General features: G+C 47.6%; 1 protein-coding gene across 1 annotated transcript; it reads right to left on the bottom strand.

Moving 5' to 3' along the window:
- Positions 1 to 12,784: 12,784 nt before the first annotated feature.
- PRR15 (proline rich 15) lies at positions 12,785 to 15,169 on the bottom strand. The gene is made up of 2 exons (XM_054161401.1): positions 15,071 to 15,169; positions 12,785 to 14,515 (listed from the first exon to the last, which is right to left on the bottom strand). The coding sequence occupies exon 2, from the start codon at positions 14,504 to 14,506 to the stop codon at positions 14,144 to 14,146; it is 363 nt and encodes a 120-aa protein (XP_054017376.1). The 5' UTR covers positions 14,507 to 14,515; positions 15,071 to 15,169; the 3' UTR covers positions 12,785 to 14,143.
- Between the last annotated feature and the right edge of the window lie 4,983 nt (positions 15,170 to 20,152).

The raw sequence follows: 20,152 nt of genomic DNA, 5'->3' as shown, positions 1-20,152 counted from the left end.
AGATGTTGGTCTCTTCTCCCAGGCAGCCAGCACCAGAACAAGAGGACATAGTCTCAGGCTGCACCAGGGGAGGTTTAGGTTGGATGTTAGGAAGAAGTTCTTCACTGAGAGAGTGATTGCCCATTGGAATGGGCTGCCTGGGGAGGTGGTGGAGTCACCATCATTGGAGGTGTTCAGGAGGAGACTTGATGGGGTGCTTGGTGCCATGGGTTAGTTGATTAGGTGGGTTGGATTGGTTGGTGGGTTGGATGCAATGATCTTGAAGGTCTCTTCCAACCTATTCTACTCTATTCTATTCTATTCTATTCTATTCTATTCTATTCTATTCTATTCTATTCTATTCTGAATAGACACTTCCTTTAACAGGCAAACTGTGAAGGTTCCAGTTCTGCTTTCTGTTTCCCTACTGATAAATGTCAACATTTTATTTACCTTTCTGGACTGCCATGGAGTACTGAGCTGACATCCTTGGTGAACTAGCCAGCACAGCAGTTTCATAGCCTTTACCAAACAGTAATAACTTCTATAGATTTTATGAGTGTAAGGATTGTTTTCCCTGTCATGCTTCTGAGTTTGATCTGCCGTTTTATTTGCCAAGTCTTGAGATTGTAGTTTAAACTCTGACTCTTCTGAACAATCTCTAGTCTTGTCACCTCACTCTCTGCTGCCTGTTCACTGATAGCTGCTTCCTGTAATCAGAAAATTGATCACTTATTACCTTTTGGATGTTTGTTTGTTTCTTCATTCACAGAGAATGGGAATCAATTAACAGCAGTTATTGTCAGCACCCCTCTAATAAAGCTCATAAACTGCCTGTGTTCAAAATACCTGAGGGGTGGGTGCCAAGTGGAGGGGGCCAAGCTCTTTTCGGTGCTGCACAGTAGTAAGACAAGGAAGAACAGGTACAAGCTTGCACACAGAAGGTTTCAGCTCAAAATGAGGAGAAACTTCTTTACAGTGAGGGTGATGGAGGACTGGAACAGGCTGCCCAGAGAGGTTGTGGAGTCTCCTTCTCTGGAGGCATTCAAAACCCACCTGGACGCATTCCTGTGCAGACTACTCTAGGTGATCCTGCTTGGGCAGGGGGGTTGGACTTGATGATCTCTGAAGGTCCCTTCCAACCTCTAAGGTATTATGCTACTAGATGGTGAGGAAAAAAACACTTGTGTGAGCAGTAGGTTGAGCCTGGGATTTACAATGAATGCAAAGTGAAATCTCAGTAATTACCAAAAAAAGGGGGACTTTTGATTAGATTAGATGACATTAGGTTAGCTTTCTTATTGATTAGGTGGTGTTGGATGATAGGTTGGACACGATGATCTTGAAGGTCTCTTCCAACCTGGTTTATCCTAACGACATTATACAGAGCAGTGAGCTTTTGACCTCCTTGCCTGGGGCTGGTCATGCAAATTGCAGCACCCCCTGTTCCAGAGGAACCTGTAGTTGCCTTAAAAAAAAACCATCCTTGGGTTATTGATTTTTTTTAACTGATACTGAAGTACCTATAACAAAAGAAACATTTTACATTATGGTTCCTGGGGCTTATTCCAGTGGTGTAAAAGAAATCCTGCCTCTGGGAGACAGAGGCTGTTGCTGGAGAACACAATTTTTAAGAAGCCACTATATGCCAGTTCAGGAAAGAATCAATGTAAAGCAATTTTCTGTATACATAGAGGGACTCTGCAATACTCAGCCTTACACAGCTGAAGTATAGGTAACATTCTCACTCTTGCAGATTAAACTTTTATGAGGGCTGTCTAGACCATCTTAAGGTTATGCCATAACTGGTGTAACAATAATTCTCCTGGTAGCTAAGCTTAGAGTTTGGAGAGTCCCTAGAAAGAGCATGGAGTGCACAACCTGTTCTTTACAACAAAAAGAAAGCCCCTGGAGCTAGTGGACTCGGGTGTCTCCATTGGGAAGGAGGCTGAGGCTGTGAGCTCCTCCCAAAGGATGTGGGTGAAAAGCTTTTCACATCAGCCCCTCCCTAGAGCAGTTGTCTATTGCTGTATGATTGTGACTAGTTTATTGTTTGAACGTTGGACAGTTAAACTGCTATAAAATCCAGCATGTCATGTTACCCTGCATGCATCTGGGGCTGTGTTTTGTTTGTGGCTTGGGTTTTGTTTGTTTTAATTAAATGTTGACTATGACAAGGCATTTTAAAGAGATTTCCTGTTCTAGTGGAGGCATAGGAACTCCTGCCAAGTCCTCGTTCACCCCTAGGAGCAGAAAGACATCCTTTCTGCTCAAGCAGCTCCCATGCATTTATCAGTTATTATCTCCCTAGAAATTAGTACACGATGTGCAGAAGTACAGTCAGACTTAGATAAAACACAGCAAAGATAGAGCTTGTGGTAGAGGCAGCAAAAGGGGCCTGCTAGGTCTGAACCACAGAGAAATCAGCACTGACAAAAGCAGCCCCTACTGTTCTGTTGTGTGAAGGGTCCTTGCCCTGGTGCAAATACAGTGCATGACTTTTGGCCTGCTAGCAAAGTCCAAGTTTGCTGTGAAACTTTGGATTTTGGACTCCATTCTAGGCTGGGACTCCTCAGGTGTTGGGCTCAGGTGAAAATCCTGGAGCCAGGCACAATTTTTTTGTGTCTTCTCTTTGCACTGGGACATGCTTTCAGCAAGGCAAGCTCCAGAGCTCAGGATCCTCTGGAGCTCAAGTGCCAGCACCATTTCTTCCACAGAGCTGCACAGGGCTTGCTTTTATTTATCTTTTTATAATGAGAGAGACAGAATTTTACCAGGTCAGACCAAGTGTCTGTCTAGTCCAGCACCATCTGACAGTATCTGATAGTAAATATTCCCTTGCCTCATCTCCTGCAAGGAATGACCATGGGAAAACTGCTCTGCTCTGCTTTCTCACTTTCCCACTTACCATGAGATCAAAGCTTTTCTGTTTGAGAAATCCCCATCATGAGGCTATAACCCCAGCTTTGTGTTAATAGCTCTCCATGGACTCTTCTCACTGGAATTTACCTAATAGTTTTTGAGCCCCATCAACAGTACCAGATACCTAGTCTGACATTTAAAGCACTTCCTGATGAAGGTGGCTACCTCAACTGTGTTTCACTGACACCCGAGGGGACTCAAACCTACATCTGTCAGGAGAATTACCTGAGGCTGCAAATCTTCCTAGTCTGTTGGATGGGCAGGTTTCTCTGACTGCCTGTTAGAGCAGGGCATCTTCCCCCTCAGGCAGATTTTTAATAGCCTCTGGGCAGATTTAGAGTGGAGATTAGCAGCTGAGAGTAAGCAGCTGTCCAAAGCAGAGAGCAAGCAGCTGGCCCAGTGAGCAAACACAAACAAGACTCACCAAAATGGCACAGTGATGATACCTTGACAGCATAAAATAGGACTGTCAGATGTGCCTTTCTTAAGGCAATTAGGTGAGTGAAAAGTCTTCATTTTTCCTACACGTTGGGATCTGATCCATTAGCAAGGATAACAAGCTGCAGGTTTCAAGTCCCTCAGTGCAGGCACCGCTTGTTACTGGAGTGAAAAGGCACCCAGCTTGGTCCCTAAGGCAGCTGCCCCTTCAGATAGGATCCTGCAACTCGCTCACAGGTATTTCATGGGTGTGCTCATACACAGGTATGGACTTTAGGTTAGGCAGGGGGATCCCTCCCCACAAATGTAGCTGTATTTATCAAGTAAAAACAGCTCCTCTCCGAGTTTGTTCTTTAGTCAAGCCTCCAGTCAATCACAGCCCTTCACAAAACCTGTCAAACATATTCAAATTATAATATCACCACACTGCTTAAAGGCAGATGTAAGCAGGGGGGGGCTGTCCCAGCAATAGGTAGCAGCAGCACAGCTCCCTGTCATGGTTGAAGCCCATCCAGCTGGCACTGAACACCACACGGCTGCTTGCTCCTACCCACTCTGGTGGGATGGGGAGGAGAAAATACAACCAAAGGCTAGGGGGGTGTGACAAAGTGTATGAAAGGCTCACTCATCAGTTATGGTCATGAGCAAAAGACAGACTCAGCTTGGGGAAACAAAATGGATTTAGTTTAAACAAAATTACCAACACTTTACCAACTGAATGAGAGTAGGGCAATGATAAACACAGCTGGACCTCAGACCACCTTCCCCCCACCCCTCCCTTCTTCCCAGGCCCAGCTCTGCTCCTCATTCTGAACTTTCTCCCCCATGGCAGCACAGGGGGCAGGGAATGGGAGTTGTGGTCAGTCTTAGTCCATCCCATGCTGTTTCCTCACAGTCCTCTCTTGCTGCAACAAGGAGTTTCCCACAGGAGGCAGACATCTATGAAGCTCTCATAGCAGTGTTCTCCTTTCCATGGGCTGCAACCCTCTCACTGATGGACTGCTCCAGCATGGGCTTCCCTCACAGTCATGGCCTTCTTTGGGAGCAGTCTGCAGCAGTGTCATGTCCCCCAACAGCTGCAGATGAGATTCTGTGCCACTGTGGATCTCCAAGAGCTCAACCTGCTGTCTCACCACGGACTGCAGTGAAACAGCTGCTCTGTCCTGCCTCCCACTCCTCCTCTTCCTCAATGACTTTGGCATCCCCATGGATTTCTCTGTTACATCCCACTCCTCTCCAAACAAAAGAACTCCCAAAACAAAAGAACCAACCCCACAGGGTTTTCCCCTCTTCAATATGTTATCACACATGTGCTGATTGGCTCAGGTCTGCTTGGAGCTGGGGGAGCTTCTCCAAGCTTCTTACAAGGAGCCATGCTAGTAGCCCCCTCCCCAACTATCAAACCCCTGCCAGATACAAACCCAGCCTAAGCTAAAGCACAAGTAGATTTGGAAGTCGATTAAGTAAGGCATCCTTCTCCAGTGTCCCTGTGGAATTAACTCCTCCAGTAGTAGCTTTTGCTCTCCCTTTTTTCTAGTTGAGCAAGCCATTTCACAAGGGCACAGGAAGTTTGGTCATGGGGTTCTGTTGTTTGTTTTCATGGGTTTTTTTTTGTTTCAAGTGGAATGGTACATTATTTCTAACCCCAAAGCCCATTTACTAAACCATCTCTTGACACTGATCCTCTAGTTGGACCAAACCTGCTACCTGCAGTAGATTTGATGGTCCTGCTCTGGCAGGGGGGTTGGACTTGATGATCTCTGGAGGTCCCTTCCAACCCCTCACATCCTGTGATCCATTTTCAGTAGTTCACAGAATCATAGAATTGTTAGGGTTGGAAAGGACCTCAAGGATCATCTGGTTCCAACCTCCCTGCCACAGGCAGAGACTCCTCACACTACATCACAATGCTCATTTTCCCATCCAGCCTGGCCTTAAGAACCTCCAGGGATGAGGCTTCTACCACTTCCCTAGGCAACTTGTTCCAGTGTCTCACCACCTTCATGGTGAAGAATTTCTTCCTCACATCCAGCCTGAATCTACCCATTTCTAGTTTTGCTCCATTCCTCCCAGTCCTATCATTACCTGACACTCTAAAAAGCATAGCAAAGGATGGCAGCAGACACCAGCTTTGCTCTGTTTGAATTGCCTGCTTCCAGCTTCCCCCAAATGACTTCTGCCTCTCCTCTTTCAAAAAGGGCATGTAGGTTGATCAGTGAATCAGTGGCTGTTTCCTCTTGGGGGACTACCAAGGTGCTCTAGGAGAAGTGTGCTGGACTCAGAGCCTTCCCAGGTACAGTGGCACTGAGAAGTCACATGGGGTGAGCAGGGACACTCCAGCTGATCCTACAATCCCCAAGCAAGATGTCAAGGACATCATTTTCAGACTGCTTCCTGCAGGTAATAGCCTGTGTTGATTTGCACAGGTCCACACCTAGACGCCAGTCCTTCACACACACTGGCAGGTGGCATCTTGCATGCAGTCACCAAAGGCTGGGTGTCACATGCAGCCTGGAAATATCCCACTTGCTAGTGCACTCTGGGCATTACCAGTCTCAAGCAGATAACTTTGCACTGCTATTTTTGCCTCCCCAGGTAGCAGACCATTTCCAGAAACCACTGCAGAGCATGTAAATGGCAGGGGGGGTAGGTTATCACCTGTTCTGGGGGTGTGGCATCCTCTCTAAATCTCTTTATGTGGCTTTCTGTGCTGGCAGTTTGGGCTGTTCAGCCTGGAGAAGAGAAGGCTCCAGGGAGACCTTAGAGCAGCCCCTCAGTACCTGAAGGGGGCTACAAGAAAGCTGGGGAGGGACTTTTGACAAGGGGCTGTGGTGATAGGTCGAGAGGGAATGGACTGAAGCTTGAGGAGGGCAGATTGAGACTGGAGATTAGGAAGAAATTCTTGACAGTGAGGGTGGGGAGATGCTGGAACAGATTGCCCAGGGAGGGGTTGTGGATGCCCCCTCCCTGGTGGTGTTCAAGGCCAGGCTGGATGAGGATGAGCAACCTGGGCTAGTGTGAGGTGCCCCTGCTGCATGGCAGGGGGTTGGAACTGGATGATCTTTGAAGTGTATTCCAACCCAACTCATTCTATGACTCTGTGACCAGGGAAGCCTTGGCAAACAACCCTTCCCCAGCCTTGGGAACACACTGTGGATCTTCATGGTGACCCAAAGCCGGGCTAAAATTGTATGGCTACTTACAGGTCTGGATTGCAGGGTTTGGAAAGGTGTCCTATGACTGCTGCTTGACAGGGCCACTTGTTGAAGCAAACATTAAAGAAAAAAAGAACAAAAAGAGCTTGAATAGCTCTTAATTAAACGGGTTTGTATTGTGCTGGGTGAGGGTGTGCCCCATCCTAGCTGGCAAAGCAAAACAGGTAAAGGCCAAAGCCGTAACTGACACCAAAAAGCAGGGAGGGAGAGGGGACTCCGCACACCTTAGGATTTAAAGCTATCTTCAACCTTAGGTCTTGTTCTCAACACAGACAAAAAGCCTGAGAGGAGATGTCATTGAGATTTCTAAAGAAGCCGTTTAGCAGTAAAAGCTGATCTAGAGGTGGAGGACAAAAGAACAATGGCTCCGCAGAAATGCTACACGAGGCCGAGCTGAAACCAACTCACTGAGAGCTTCTGTAAGGAGTAGTTTCAAGTCAAGACTGGAAAAGATCAAATAGCAGTGGGAAAGCAAGAATATAGCAGGGAGGAGGAGGGAGAGGAGCTACACTGCTTCAGCACCAACAGCTGAAAATACGGAGTGAAAAAAATACAGTAGTTATTAGGCAGCTCTTTTGCAGTCTTAATTCTGTTCACCTTGGTAGATAAACCAGAAATGGACCTTTTTAACCTCCTCATCTGACAAGGATTTTGATAGTTTTGTGCAGCTATTCTCCTTCTGCTAAAAGATTTTATTGAAGCTTAGATCCACAAAGGTACTGAGACACCATTGAAGCAAGTGGAATCAGACACCTCAATGCTTTTTTCAGTGTGACCCTTTGACCACACTGGAAATCTGCAGCTGCATGAGGGGAGATCCATACTCACACAACTGTGGCAGGTGAAATGCATGCCTTAGGTTATACCTACATTGTTTTTCCTGTGCATACAAGCTGGATGCCAATGCCACAGATACAACTGTAACTCCACTTCTGCACGTCTCAGTGCTCCTCGTTGAAGTCCCAGACATAGCTCACAATGCAGAGCACCAGTAACTGTCCTGGAGGAAGCTGTGCAATCACACATCAGTGTCAGTGATGTTAAGACTCCTATGCATCCAATGGTTCCTCTTTGCTATCTACAACTTTAGAAAGCCCATCTGAACCTCTTGCCACCACTTACTACAGCTTGGTGTCCTTAGGTGGTTTTGCCATAGCCCAATTTCTAGTCTCCTGTTCTTCATTCTGTTCAGGCATCTTACATTTCCTTTCTCTAAAGCAGGGATGACTTCAGAAAGATGAAAGGATCTCTCTTGAGTGCTGAGTTCACTTCTCCAGAGTTCTGGAGGGCTAGAGGTAGGGCTAGAGTTAGGATTAGGGGTTAGGGTTAGAAGTTAGGTAATGCTAACCATTATGATTAGGGTTAAGTTAGGGTTATGGGTTAGGAGTTAGGCTTAGGGGTTAGTGTTATGGTTAGGAGTTAGTATTATGGTTAGGGGTTAGGGTTATGGTTAGGTTAAGATCAGGGTTAGGTTAGGGTTATGGTTAGAAATTAGGGCTTAGGGTTAATATTAGGTTAAGGTTAGGGTTACAGATAACATTATGGGTTAGTGTAAGTGGCAGGGTTTAGTGTTTAGGGTGTGTTTTCAGGTTTATGTTTGGTTTAGGTTTGGTGTAAGAGTTAGGTTGAGAGGTTAGGGATAAAGCAGGCTGGTTGCATGCCTTTCCTCAGAGAGATGAAATGATTGATCCATAGTGGTGAGCTCACTTCTGCAGAATTCTCCAACAGTGAGCTATTGTTGTGTTAATTTTAGGTTTAGGCATACATTCTAAAGGGCACAAGACCAGCCAAATTTGTTTTCCAGTACAAAAAAGGGAGGAGAAATTCAATAAATAGACCTAAGGAGATAATATATAGTGGATAAGATTATTCCAGCAGAGAAATAAAACCATATGAATTAAGGAAGAATAGCTGTCTGTGACCAAGCCAGGCACTATCTGAACTGCTTTCCAAAGCTTCTATGGTTCCAGTCATGGTCAGTAACATTTGCTGTTCTATTGCAATTCCTCACTTGCTCACTGTTTTTCATTTCAGATGTAATTCAGCAGATGTTAATTAACCTGTGAGCTAGCTAATATATTGCCTAGATGCATTTTCATTTCTAACTATTAGCCAGTTAATAACAGAACCAGAAACAAGCCAGAGCTTCCTAGCCTTGCAGGAAGAATTAAACTACCTTTAAAGGTCTGGTGTCATGTCTAGGGCATGGTCTGTCCTTTTCACAAGAGACTGCCAGTACAAAATGCTCTCCTTGTACATCCAGAATGTCTATTCTCCAGCTGCTTTATGGTCCAGCAAGGGCCATGCATTGGTAAGCACTGCAATGCCAAGAAAAGAACCTGAAAATAGAGGAGCCAGAAAATACTTTGGTTTGTTTTGATTCCTCCTTTTGTTGCAGAGGTCTAAGCTACAGCATTTCTAGGAAGTGCTGGTGGCAGGATTTCTCTTTTAAGGTTAGACCATGCTCCTAGTCTGGAACCCAGTGATTTTAAACAGGACAGGTAAACCACCTCTGATTTTTGGAAACTCCTGTCACTGAAAGTACATGCCAAGATAAACACAAGCCAGGATGTGCAGACTGTGAGGCTCCTGCTGTTTCCCAGGCATTTCCAGCATCAAGACTTAAGGCTCAGCTCTGCTGCTGTCCATAAAACTGGATCTATTATAACTTTTCCTTTGGCCACTGAAGTGTTGCCCACTCTCCTGTCACTGAGCAGTTCTTATGAAATCAGTGAAATCAGTTTGTCTGCTCAAACATCTACAGGCTGAGCATAAAACAAAGACATGTAAAGCAAAACAAACTTAAGTCAGCACTGAAAAGAAAAAGAAAGAACAACAAAACCCACCAACCCTGAGCCACCAAAGTTCAAGAGCTCAGCACCTCTAATGTTTTTCATTCAACAGACATGCATAGGCATGGTTCCTATTGTCAGTAATGCAGAGGGTTGTGCTTTTTCCCTCCTTAGTGTAAAAGGAGCTGCTATGATAAATGGTGACTTTGGATGAGGGGAAAACAAGCAGCAAATTCATGGCACCCACAGGCTTGAGTCTGAGAATCAAACCTACCTCATGCCCAAAACATCTGATGGGCTGGTAACTAATACTCTGGAAAAAAACCCCCCACATTCTAACTCATTTTTATTCACATGAAACGTGACATCTAGATCTGATGAGGATTACTCACCAGAGTAAATTCTTTCATTTAAAATCATGCCTTACAGCTATTGTGGAAAGCTGTTTGCTACACCCCCCCCCCCCCCCATTCCCCCCACAAACACATCTGATCTGCTGTTAAGATTTCTCTATCTGGGTAAAATGGGCAGTAAATCAAATTGGTAAGATGCAGCTGCTAATTGATATGCTTTAGTTGAAGACTACATCCAAATATTGTTTCTTGGGGCTATTTGTGAATTTCAGATGTGTCATTAAGGATAAAAGAGATAAAGAGAAATTGCCTCACTGCTTCTGGTGCCCTATAGAATCAAGCAACTTTATCACTTTTTGGTTTATTTGGAAATGAAAAAGCAAAGCCAGCAGGTCTCCCATCTTACAATAAATCAGTGATGAAGGGGAAAGGTTTGTTTCTTTAAATGTTGCAATTATGTGGTCTCAAATACCATTCCATAACCAACTCTCTCTCTCACCACAGCTTTTAGAAAACAGCTTAGAAAATGCAAGGTTTGGGTTTCTTTTGTCTGCCCTACAAGATAGGATCTCAAAACAGAGCAGAGTGAGGGTCCAGTTTGTACCTGTGCTCGAAATAGCTTTTTCTTCCAATGAGATACCAGGTGATTGAGCTAAATTAAACATGGGTTTTAATATCAAGCATCCAGCTGCACTGCCCAGGCCAAGGCTGCCGTTCTGTCCTTCAGATTTTACACCCTGTATGAGGTTATCTTCCTAATGGACAAATAACTTAGTATTTCAGATATAAAATTGTCATTGGTTGCACTACAGGGAGGACAGAGCTCAAAAAAACCAAAACCCAACAGAACAACCCCCCCAAAATCAGTCAAGACCCCTGTCCTCAAAACAGCAAAGTCCCCTCTTTCAGTTCAGCTTAAGTCATACCCTGACATAACATCTGAAGTTCAAAGTCTTGAGGCTTTCAAGGCATTTATTCCAGTGTTTCCAATTTAGGACATTTTATGCAGGTGCTCCCTTATAATCTTTGCTGAGGTCCAGACTGACCAGCCTGCAATTGCAGGGAATGATTCACCAGGCAGCTACTCAGGGATTTATTTTTAGTTTTGGCAAGAGCAGGAATAAGCAGACATATACTTAGCAAGTTTATTTGAAAAGTTAACTCTATTTACTAAATATTTATTCCCTCCCCCCAACCCCCTCCCAGACTTGTAGTTCTCAGTGGTATCTGGAGTAGTATTAAGAAAACTGCACTGCAACTGAGGCAGCTGAGGTTGAGCCTCATCTGCTTCCTTCCATTTATTTTGTCACTATGTCACTGCTTGCTTTCAAAAACAAACAGCCAACTACCTTCTCAGGAGCTCTACTTCCCAAATGTACTCTCTGATGCATGGTATTTATAGAGGAGCTGAGGAGAAGACCTATCTTAAGAATGCAAACAGCCCTTTAATAATTCAATACACAGAAATGCACTGTTGTTGTAACTGAGCACATATTCTCCCATACAAAAGAAAGGTCAAACTTTCCCCACTTCAGTGGTTAAAACAAATAATTAGCTGCTCCATAAAATGCCATCCTTTTCTCTATCAGCTTAATTCACTTGCTTATGTATAGATGACTTAAAGCTTTTACCTGGTGCTCAGGCTGAGAAACAAGAGAACCGTTTTTGTGCTACAAGTTGTTTATGGCCAAATTCTCGCTCCTCACTGCGGCACCCAGGTCAGAACTAACCTAAAGCTGCTGCTGCAGGGCCCTTGCAGAGAGGGTGGGGAAAGTGAGATGAGGCAGCCAGCCCATTTTCTCATGGATCTAGTTTTTCAGCGGCTGCTATCAAATTCATTGAAGCAAGGATTTGCCTGAACAGGAAGATAGGATTACGTCTCCTTCCCACAGCTCAAGGTCAGGCTAAAGATGGAGGAGGGCTGCAAGCGAGTCGTTTCATCTGCATTTATTGGGAACCCTTAACCAAATTTTCAGGCTGGAAGTACCACACACAAGGATTAAGAGGTGGCTGATACTTAGTCATATATTAACTACTATTGATATTGAATCATGACAGCAGCCATGTGAACAGCATACCAGACTTCTCAAACAAAACCTGAACTGCTAGGTATCTTGTGCCTAGATAAAGAATTTCAACTAATAAACCTGAGACGTGTCCAGAAATCAGAGGTTCACTGTAGAAAGAGGTAGCTTGGAGGTACAGGAGTAAAAAAGCATTTTCACAACAGGATTAAAAGTGCAGAAAAGCATCTGCATGAAATGTGTAAACCAGTAGTCTGCATGCTCAGGCCCAGGGATAGTTCTGGGGATCTGAACCTCACAGAGCTCACACTAAACCAGATGAAGCAGTGAGAGAAGTGCAGTATCTCCTTCCTTCCTTGTTCTTCCATTTTGAATGCAAACACACACACAGAGGCACACACACCAAAAAGGTTCTTTTGGCCCTATAAATATAGCCCTGGCTAACTGCAGATGATGTATAGTTGTTCTTCATCTGTCTCTCCACTCCCAGCTCTTACATTTTCCTCTTTCTCTCTCTCTCTCTCTCACACATCCCTTCATCTGGGGCGAGGTTTCAGATGCCCCCTGACCAAAAAAAGCTAACCAGAAGAAATGCATCTCCAAGGAGAAAGTTCAGAGCTTCCCCCACAACCTTCCAGCTCTTTTCTTGGTCAGCATATAATAGTGAACATAAAATGCAGTCCAAAACCAGTACCTCAGAGTTTTACTAAAGGAAATAAAAAAGCATATGCTTGCACACTGGGTATAAAAAAGCTTTTATGGAAATAGATTTGATGCTACAGTCCCCTTGTCCTTGGGTTTCAGAGTCTGAAGGAGTGGCTGAGAGAAGGGCCAGCCAGTGCCTAAGCCAGCTAGGCTGGCTGAGTTTACCACACAAGAAGTTCATTAGATATTATTATGCACAGTGAACCATGGGGCACTTGCCCAGCATCTGCTGCATCATTTCAGTGACTGGTTTCATCCATATTTTCACCTGGAACTCAGCTCTCAGCTCTTGTTTCCTTTCAGATAATTTCTTTTTGTTTTTCATTTTTAAATTGACCTTAGATGATTATTTACAACCAAACCAAATCATTATGGCGAAATACTGGACTTGAGGAAGTGATTTTTCAGTCCCCCTGACACTACGTAATACCTTATTTCACATTTAGAAAGAGTCTAACCCCATTTTAACAGTACAAAGTATATTGCAAATGCATTTCAAATAAATAAATCAGTTGCTGCTACATCACCTACTATCAAGAAATGTGTTAATTGCTGAGTTTGCTCTGTAAGGCACACCACCAGTACAAATCTGGCTTACAGTTTACTTTGTCCAAAAACCCAGGAGGTGTCAGAAGCAGCAGAGAGCTGCCTGGGTTAGAGCACATTACCTCGCTACCAAACGAAATCCTGCGACTCCCTTAACCTTGCTTCACAAGCCTTAGGCACAGCAAACAGTAAAGAACATTTCCAGTGCTGCCCAAGCCTGTTTCCACATTAGGAGTACAACCCTGTCTGTGCTCTCCAGGGCTGCTTGTCTCTCACAATTTACATTTTATCACACAATTTCTTTGCCAGAGCTTCATTATGCCAGTTACCACCAATTATGCAAAGATCACGGGTGAATCACCTGACAAAATCCAGCCTCCCTCTGTAACAGAGCTATGGGAGACCAGCCTCTGAAAACACCTGCTTGCCATTACACAGTAAGAAGAGGGAGAGAAACAGCATGGTCTTGCCTTTTGCATATTTACAAATGATGATGTGGGGCACGGGTGAATGCAAGCGTCTGCCTCTCACAATATCGCTCTTGTGACCCTTGCAGGGGAAGGAGGATGGGTTCATGCCATGCCTGCTAATGGCAGGACAGCAGCACACACGGCGCTGCTGGAGGTCCTCAGCCCTGAAATTAGATAAGAGCACTTCATTCCATGCTTCCTTCGATAAGGCAGCAAGTGAGATGCAAGCAGCAAAAAGTGCCTTCTGGGCCAGAGAGCTGAGAGGAGCTGGGTCACAGGCCTGAGAAGTCAGCACCTTGGCTCCTGGCAAGGGCTGGGGGGAAACTACAGACCCTAGCATCAGCCCTGGGATAGCACCTGAGTCCACTCATTGCAGTACAGGGATCGGGGTGTTTATTGGTGTTATTTCGGTAAGACAATCACATTGTTCTGGCGCCTAGGGGTTTGGTCTTGGCGGAGTCCATGTAACACTGCACGCTGTCCACCGGGCTGACAGAGGTGCTGGGCTCTCCGCAGGGTCCGCTCAGGGCTGGGCAGGCCGCTGCCACGCATCTCCATGTTGCCCACGGGGCTAAGCAATGCCAGCTCCAGCTGTGGGGTGGCTGCAGACTCCAGCCATCTGTCCTGCCGGTGCTCCGGCCGCCCGTCCAGTGGCGGCTTTTCACCGGACCGCTGCTCCGGGGGCGAAGCCCTCCTGGGCTACTCGGCCCCTTGGGCGGCAGTGCCCACGGCACCGCCTCCGTCGAAGACCTCGGGGCTGTCGGCCAGCAGCGAGGTGCGCACCTTCCGCCTCTCCTTGAAGCGGCCCGAATGGGAGACGCGGAGGCTCCGGCGGTTGCCGCCGCCCGTGCCCGCGGCATCACCGCTGCCCAAGAGGGGCGGCTGCTCCTCTCGGCCGCCGGGGCTAGGCGGGGCGGCGGGGGTCTCGCTGGCGGCAGCGGGTGGCGGGGCGGCCGCCGCTTCCTTGTGCTTCTTGCTGGTCAGCGACTTCCACCAGGGCCCTGCCGAGCTGCCCTTCACGCCGGTACGGGGGGCGGAGGTGGCCGCGGCGCTGTCAGCCATCTCGGGTGCCTGAGGAGGGAGAAAAGACAGCGAGAACGGGCGGGCAGCCGGGCGAGCGGGCGGGCCGCCCTCTGCTCGGGCCGACTCTGGGTGCAGCTGAAGGCGGTGAGGACCTCTCATGCCCTGCTCAGGGGCTGCGGCAGCTCAGCTAGGGGACGTCTGCCCTTCACGCCGCGAGCGGCCAGGCAGGGAGGGACAGCTCGGGACAGGTCTGGCACAAGCGGCCAGGTGGGCGCCGGGGCACAGTACTGCGCTCTGCCCCTGGTCGAGTCGCGCTGACAGGCTTTGAAACGCCGCTCCGCCTTCTCCTGCGCGGCTGACAGAGTTACAGGTAAATACGACCCGGGGCTGGGCGGGATCCGCTCCCTGCACACTCTCCCCCAGCTTCAGAAGTGGGCCCCGAGGCCTGGTACCTCAGGGCTGCCATCCCCCCACGGGACGGGGCCGGGAGCTCGCGTACCTCCTGGGGGTGCCTGCGGCGCTGGGGCGCCGCTCGCTCCCTCCCTCCCTCCCTCCTTCCCCCCGCCGGCTTCCAGAGCAACAGGTACGGGAGGCGGCACTGACCTGCGGGCGCCCACCCGCCCGCTGCGGGAGCGCTCTCCTTCTCCCACGGGGAAGTGCGGCCGCTTCTCCCTTCAGTCGCCCCTACGTCTCCTCGGCTGCAGGGAAGGAAGCAAAAAGGCAGCGAGGACCTGCTGCCAGGCGCGGCGGCAGGTGGCGGCCGGCCCCGCGGCTCGCCCCCGTGGGCGGAGCGCGGCCTGGCCGGCCCCGGGGCCGGGGCGGCTCTTGCTCACCTGCCCGGCTGCCGCCGTGTGGGGTGGCGGAGCGACCTCGGGAGGAGTGTCTGTCTTCCCTCGGGCTGGGAGGGAGGAGACCGTGGGGTGGGGGAAGGCCGGAGTCTCCGTGGAGGGACACTCGGCGTTGAGGAGGCGTGGGGAGGGAGGAGGAGGAGGATGGAAGGAAGGAAGGAGCCTTAGCGCAGGTGAGGCGGCACCCTGACGAAACCGGGGCTTGCCAGCGGTGGCTGCAGTGGGGTCAGTGTACGTGGCTGAAATGGTAACTCCTTTTGTTTGCACACATGATGGATGTGCGTAGGTGAGCGTTTTGTGGCCTCGAAGAAAATGGAATTGTCTCTAATGGTCCATCTTTAAAAAACAAATGTAGCCAAGAGGCAGTACCAGCATATATATGTATGCTCGAATGGCTTAGAATGTCTATCTGAGGACAAATAGATGGCTATACAAGTGTCTTTTTGGATTCATCCCGAAAGGTGAAAAGAGATTTTTGTACCACACTATGTGTTTAAAATGGTGATTTGTGCTTTGGACAGCAATGCTATGTCATATGCGGTTGCTTCCTAACAACCCTCCCATCAGCTACACAATTACTCAGGGATGCCTGTGCTCATGTGAAGGAGCTCCTGAAGGCAGTGGTATTTGAGCCTCATCTTTTGCAGATCAACTCCAGCTACTTGCAGCTTCCCGGAATAGCCCATAAAGATAAGAGGTATGGAAATTGGTGAATGCAGGCCACTGAGGGAGAGGAGCCCAGGGTGAGCACTTATATTACACTGTAGATTGCTCTCTTTGAACTCCAAGGCTTTTGGATAGGGAAGCATGCACGCAGACACACTTGAAGTCACTCTAAACTACCTATCGTACTACATAAAATCAGCAGCAAAAAAAGCCCCCTGTGGAATAAAACAGTAATTTCCATTGAGGAAAAAATGCTCTTTACATTCCCTCCTAACAAGTAAGCAACTAGCGTTTTCTAAGATGCATAGTACCAGGGCACCAGGCTTTGTTGGGCCAAGGAGAGAGACAGATCATAGAGTCAAATTTCCTGTAGTGAATATGACCTAGTGCTTTGCTACTCGTTTGTTTCTGTAGAGAAAGAGAAGATCGGTATCTCTCCTCATCTTGTGTCCCAGGGGTGTGCCTGGGGAGAAAAGAGTTTATGGAGGTATAAAGGTAATTAATATTTTAAAAAGCCCTTTCCCCAAAAATATTACTACTTGACATTTATAGCTTCTGTTCTGCTTATAGCCTTATACAAAACACTTGCCACTGTTTTACTGGGTTATATTATTTTGATTACCGTAGACCTGACCTCTTGGCTCACACGATGCCAAACTTAGGTCGGATCGGTGCATTTTTTTATCATAGTATCAGGCAGGGTTGGAAGGGACCACAAGGATCATCTAGTTCCAACTCCCCTGCCATGGGCAGGGACACCCCACACTAGATCAGGCTGGCCAGAGCCTCATCCAGCCTAGTCTTAAACACCTCCAGGGACGGGGCCTCAACCACCTCCCTGGACAACCCATTTCAGGGCTTCACCACTCTCATGGTGAAGAACTTCCTCCTCAGGTCCAGCCTGAATCTCCCCACCTCCAGCTTCATTCCATTCCCCCTAGTCCGATCACTACCTGATACCCTGAGAAGTCCCTCCCCAGCCTTCTTGTAGCCCCCTTCAGATACTGGAAGGCCACAATTAGGTCACCTTGGAGACTTCTCTTCTCCAGACTGAACAGCCCCAACTCCTTCAGTCTGTCCTCACAGGAGAGGTGCTCCAGCCCTCTGCTCATCCTCGTGGCCCTTCCCTGGACACCTTCCAGCACCTCCATATCCCTCTTGTAATAGGGGCTCCAGAACTGGACACAGTACTCCAGGTGGGGTCTCACCAGAGCTGAGCAGAGGGGGAGAATCACCTCCCTTGACCTGCTGGCCACAATTCTCTTGATGCAGCCCAGGATCTGATTGGTTTTTCGGGCTGCAAGTGCACACTGAGAGCTCCTGTTGAGCTTCTCCTCCACCAGCACCCCCAAGTCTCTCTCCTCAGGGCTGCTTTCCAGCCAGTCACTGCCCAGTGACTGTTAAGCCTGTTCCAAGGAGTCTTACAACAAAAGAGATTCATCCCCTTTTGACAGGTGTACTGAAAGCAGGGTATGCTGAGAAGCAGCGGGCTGGAAAGCTTTGGAAGGGAGGTGTGAGTGGGAGGGTGCTGACTGCAGTATATGCGGTGGGGGCGCAGGACGACAGCTAAACCTGCTCTGCATTTGAAAGCCACTGTTACGGATCAGTCACAACACACTGTTCTACCAGGCTGCCACCGAGGGTAGTGTTTATATAAAAACAGCTCTTGGCAGTGAAAATGTATGTTCTGCCCCTTTCTTCCTGCAACAGTGCTCCTTGCATTCCTTCAGATGCACATATTTAAAGTGCTGATATCAAAACAAAAATAAAATAACCCAGTGACTCTTTCAATTCATGGACCTCAGATACTATATTCATTATAAGACTGCTGCAGTTAAGTTCTGTCTTGTGTTGCAGGAGGACAGGATAAAAGTTAGGGAGTCTTTATAGTCCCAACTAGGTTGGATGCCCAGGATCCATCTCTGGAGAAGGCTCCGAGGCAACCTTATTGTGGCCTTCCAGTAGCTGAAGGGGGGCTACAAGCTAGCTGGTGAAGGACTGTATAGGGTGTCAGGTAGTGACAGGACTAAGGGGAATGGAGCAAAACTAGAAATGGGTAGGTTCAGATTCTTCCCCATGAGGGTGGTGAGACACTGGAACAGGTTGCCCAGGGAGGTGGTGGAAGCCTCATCCCTGGAGGTTTTTGCAGCCAGGCTGGATGTGGCTCTGAGCAACCTGATGTAGTGTGAGCTGTCCCTGCCATGGCAGTGGGGTTGGAACTGGATGATCCTTGAGGTGCCTTCCAACCCTAACAATTCTGATTCTAGCAGATGTTCCAGTACACTGCAGGGCCTTTTCTCTTACCTTGTGACATGTTCCTTTTGTGTAGAATTAAACCATCAGGCCTCTTTGTGATTCTTCAGCCTTTCCAAAATCCAGAAATACCCTGGTATTCTAAAGATTTAGATTCCCAAAGACTAATTTTCATGTCAGTTCTCAAACTAATCTTACTTCCTAATCTGTGAGAAGAAGGGGGGGAAAAAGTGCAAAACCCCCCTTCCCGTTGTCCATTTTCCAAACTTTGCAAATTCTACTGTGTTTGAGTTGTAGCTGGGTTCTGGAATCTTCAGATTACCAAACCATGCTCTCACCTAATTGTGCTGAGGTTCTGTTCTCTCAGGAGAAGAGAGGCAGGTCCACTGCCTTCCTGACTGTGCACGTCCAACTGTGCTTTGGCAACTTTTGCTTTTCAAAACACCTCAGCAACTCTAACTCTGATATTAAATACATTTATAATTATACCAGGGGGATCACGGTCTGGCTCTAGCTGTAGCATCAGCATAATTATGTGCAGAATACCTTACCCTTCAGAGAAAGGTAATGTGAAGTGTGCTGCCCATGTAAGACCTGTTCATGGACTGAATCTGCAAGGCCTAGAGCATTCAGCAATAACCATAATTCACAAGGGTTCAGATTTGCAAATCTTCACCATGATCTTTAATCAAGGAACTGATCTCTACAGCTGAAGAGCACAAAATGTATCAATGCTCTCACTCTTATCTCCAGGAGCCCTATAGTCTCTTCATTCCTTTCAGATAGCTGTAGGGGCTATAGTAATATAATTCTGCATTGAAGATCCAGTTAGATGGCATTCTTCTCCTTGTGTGTTTGGGAATTACCTACCTACCTTCATCAGTTCCTGGTTATTGGCAGAGGGGTCTGCTGGTGCTCAAATCTTCATCCTCCCTTTTCTGCCAGCTTTAGCTCTCTACTTGCCAATAAAGAAATGAGGCAGCCAGAAGGGCTCCTGCAGCTTCTGCCCTTTGAGCAAGGTTTGGGGAGAGTGTAGCATTTGAGGGAAAATGTGGGGGCCTCTTCAATTGCTGCCACTTCAGGGAGCTTGAACAGCTGGAGAAGTGCCCACGTGTAGACCGAGCCTGCCAGCCCCATCTCCTTTTTCTGCTGTCTCCAGCCTCTTCTCAGCAAGGCAGCACCTATCTGGCCATTAGCAGGATCAAGGGGAGCAAGCTGCCTTTGTGTGTGACAGCATGATACTGGCAGCAGCTGAAGGCAGAGCAGAAGAGGCTGTTGGTTGTCTCTGTCACCAAGTGGGAGGGAGCCAGGAGAGAGCATCAGCTTAGCAGCTTTAGGAAAATGCTCTCTTTCTGGGCATGTGAGTCCAGGTAGGGCCCTGTGCAAACACAGTTAATCACTTCACAGTGTCTCATTTGTACAGATCTGCACTGTGCAGTGTTTGAGCTTATCACAAAAGGCATGGTTGCTCCACGTGCTCTGCAAACTGCTCTGAGTACCTACCATCACTTTCACCTCCTTGCAATGTGACTTTAAGTCATCCTTCAGCCCAGCTATTTATTACCCCAGGCAGTCCCAGCACTAGGTCTGAGTGAGATCAGAGTTTTGCCCAGTACTACATTCACAATCCTTCCTTCCTCCTGTATCCTAAATTTGACAGTAATGCAGAGCTCAGAAGAGTTCCCAAACCTGATACATTCTTTCCCAGAGTCTCAGGCCAAGTGCCCCTGCAGCCCTGTCACCTTCATTAAACTCAAATGTTGCGTGAACTTGAAGACTTAACTATAGAGGGAAGTGTAGTCTTATACATCTTGCTTAGAAATAAAATGAGTGTGGTACCAAGTCACCCAGTTTTGTGCTCTGCTAGACCTGTTTTGTAGCTTAAACTGACATCACCTCACAGAGTTGAGAGCTAAGG

Source organism: Dryobates pubescens, chromosome 4 (genome assembly GCF_014839835.1).
Source record: "Dryobates pubescens isolate bDryPub1 chromosome 4, bDryPub1.pri, whole genome shotgun sequence".
Lineage (NCBI taxonomy): Eukaryota > Metazoa > Chordata > Aves > Piciformes > Picidae > Dryobates > Dryobates pubescens.
The sequence above is the reverse complement of the archived record's forward strand: the minus strand, read 5'-3'. Positions and strand labels throughout refer to the sequence as shown.

What these genes read in the sequence shown, in the direction of transcription:
- PRR15 (XM_054161401.1), bottom strand. Translation starts at nt 14,506, where the DNA reads ATGGCTGACAGCGCCGCGGCCACCTCCGCCCCCCGTACCGGCGTGAAG.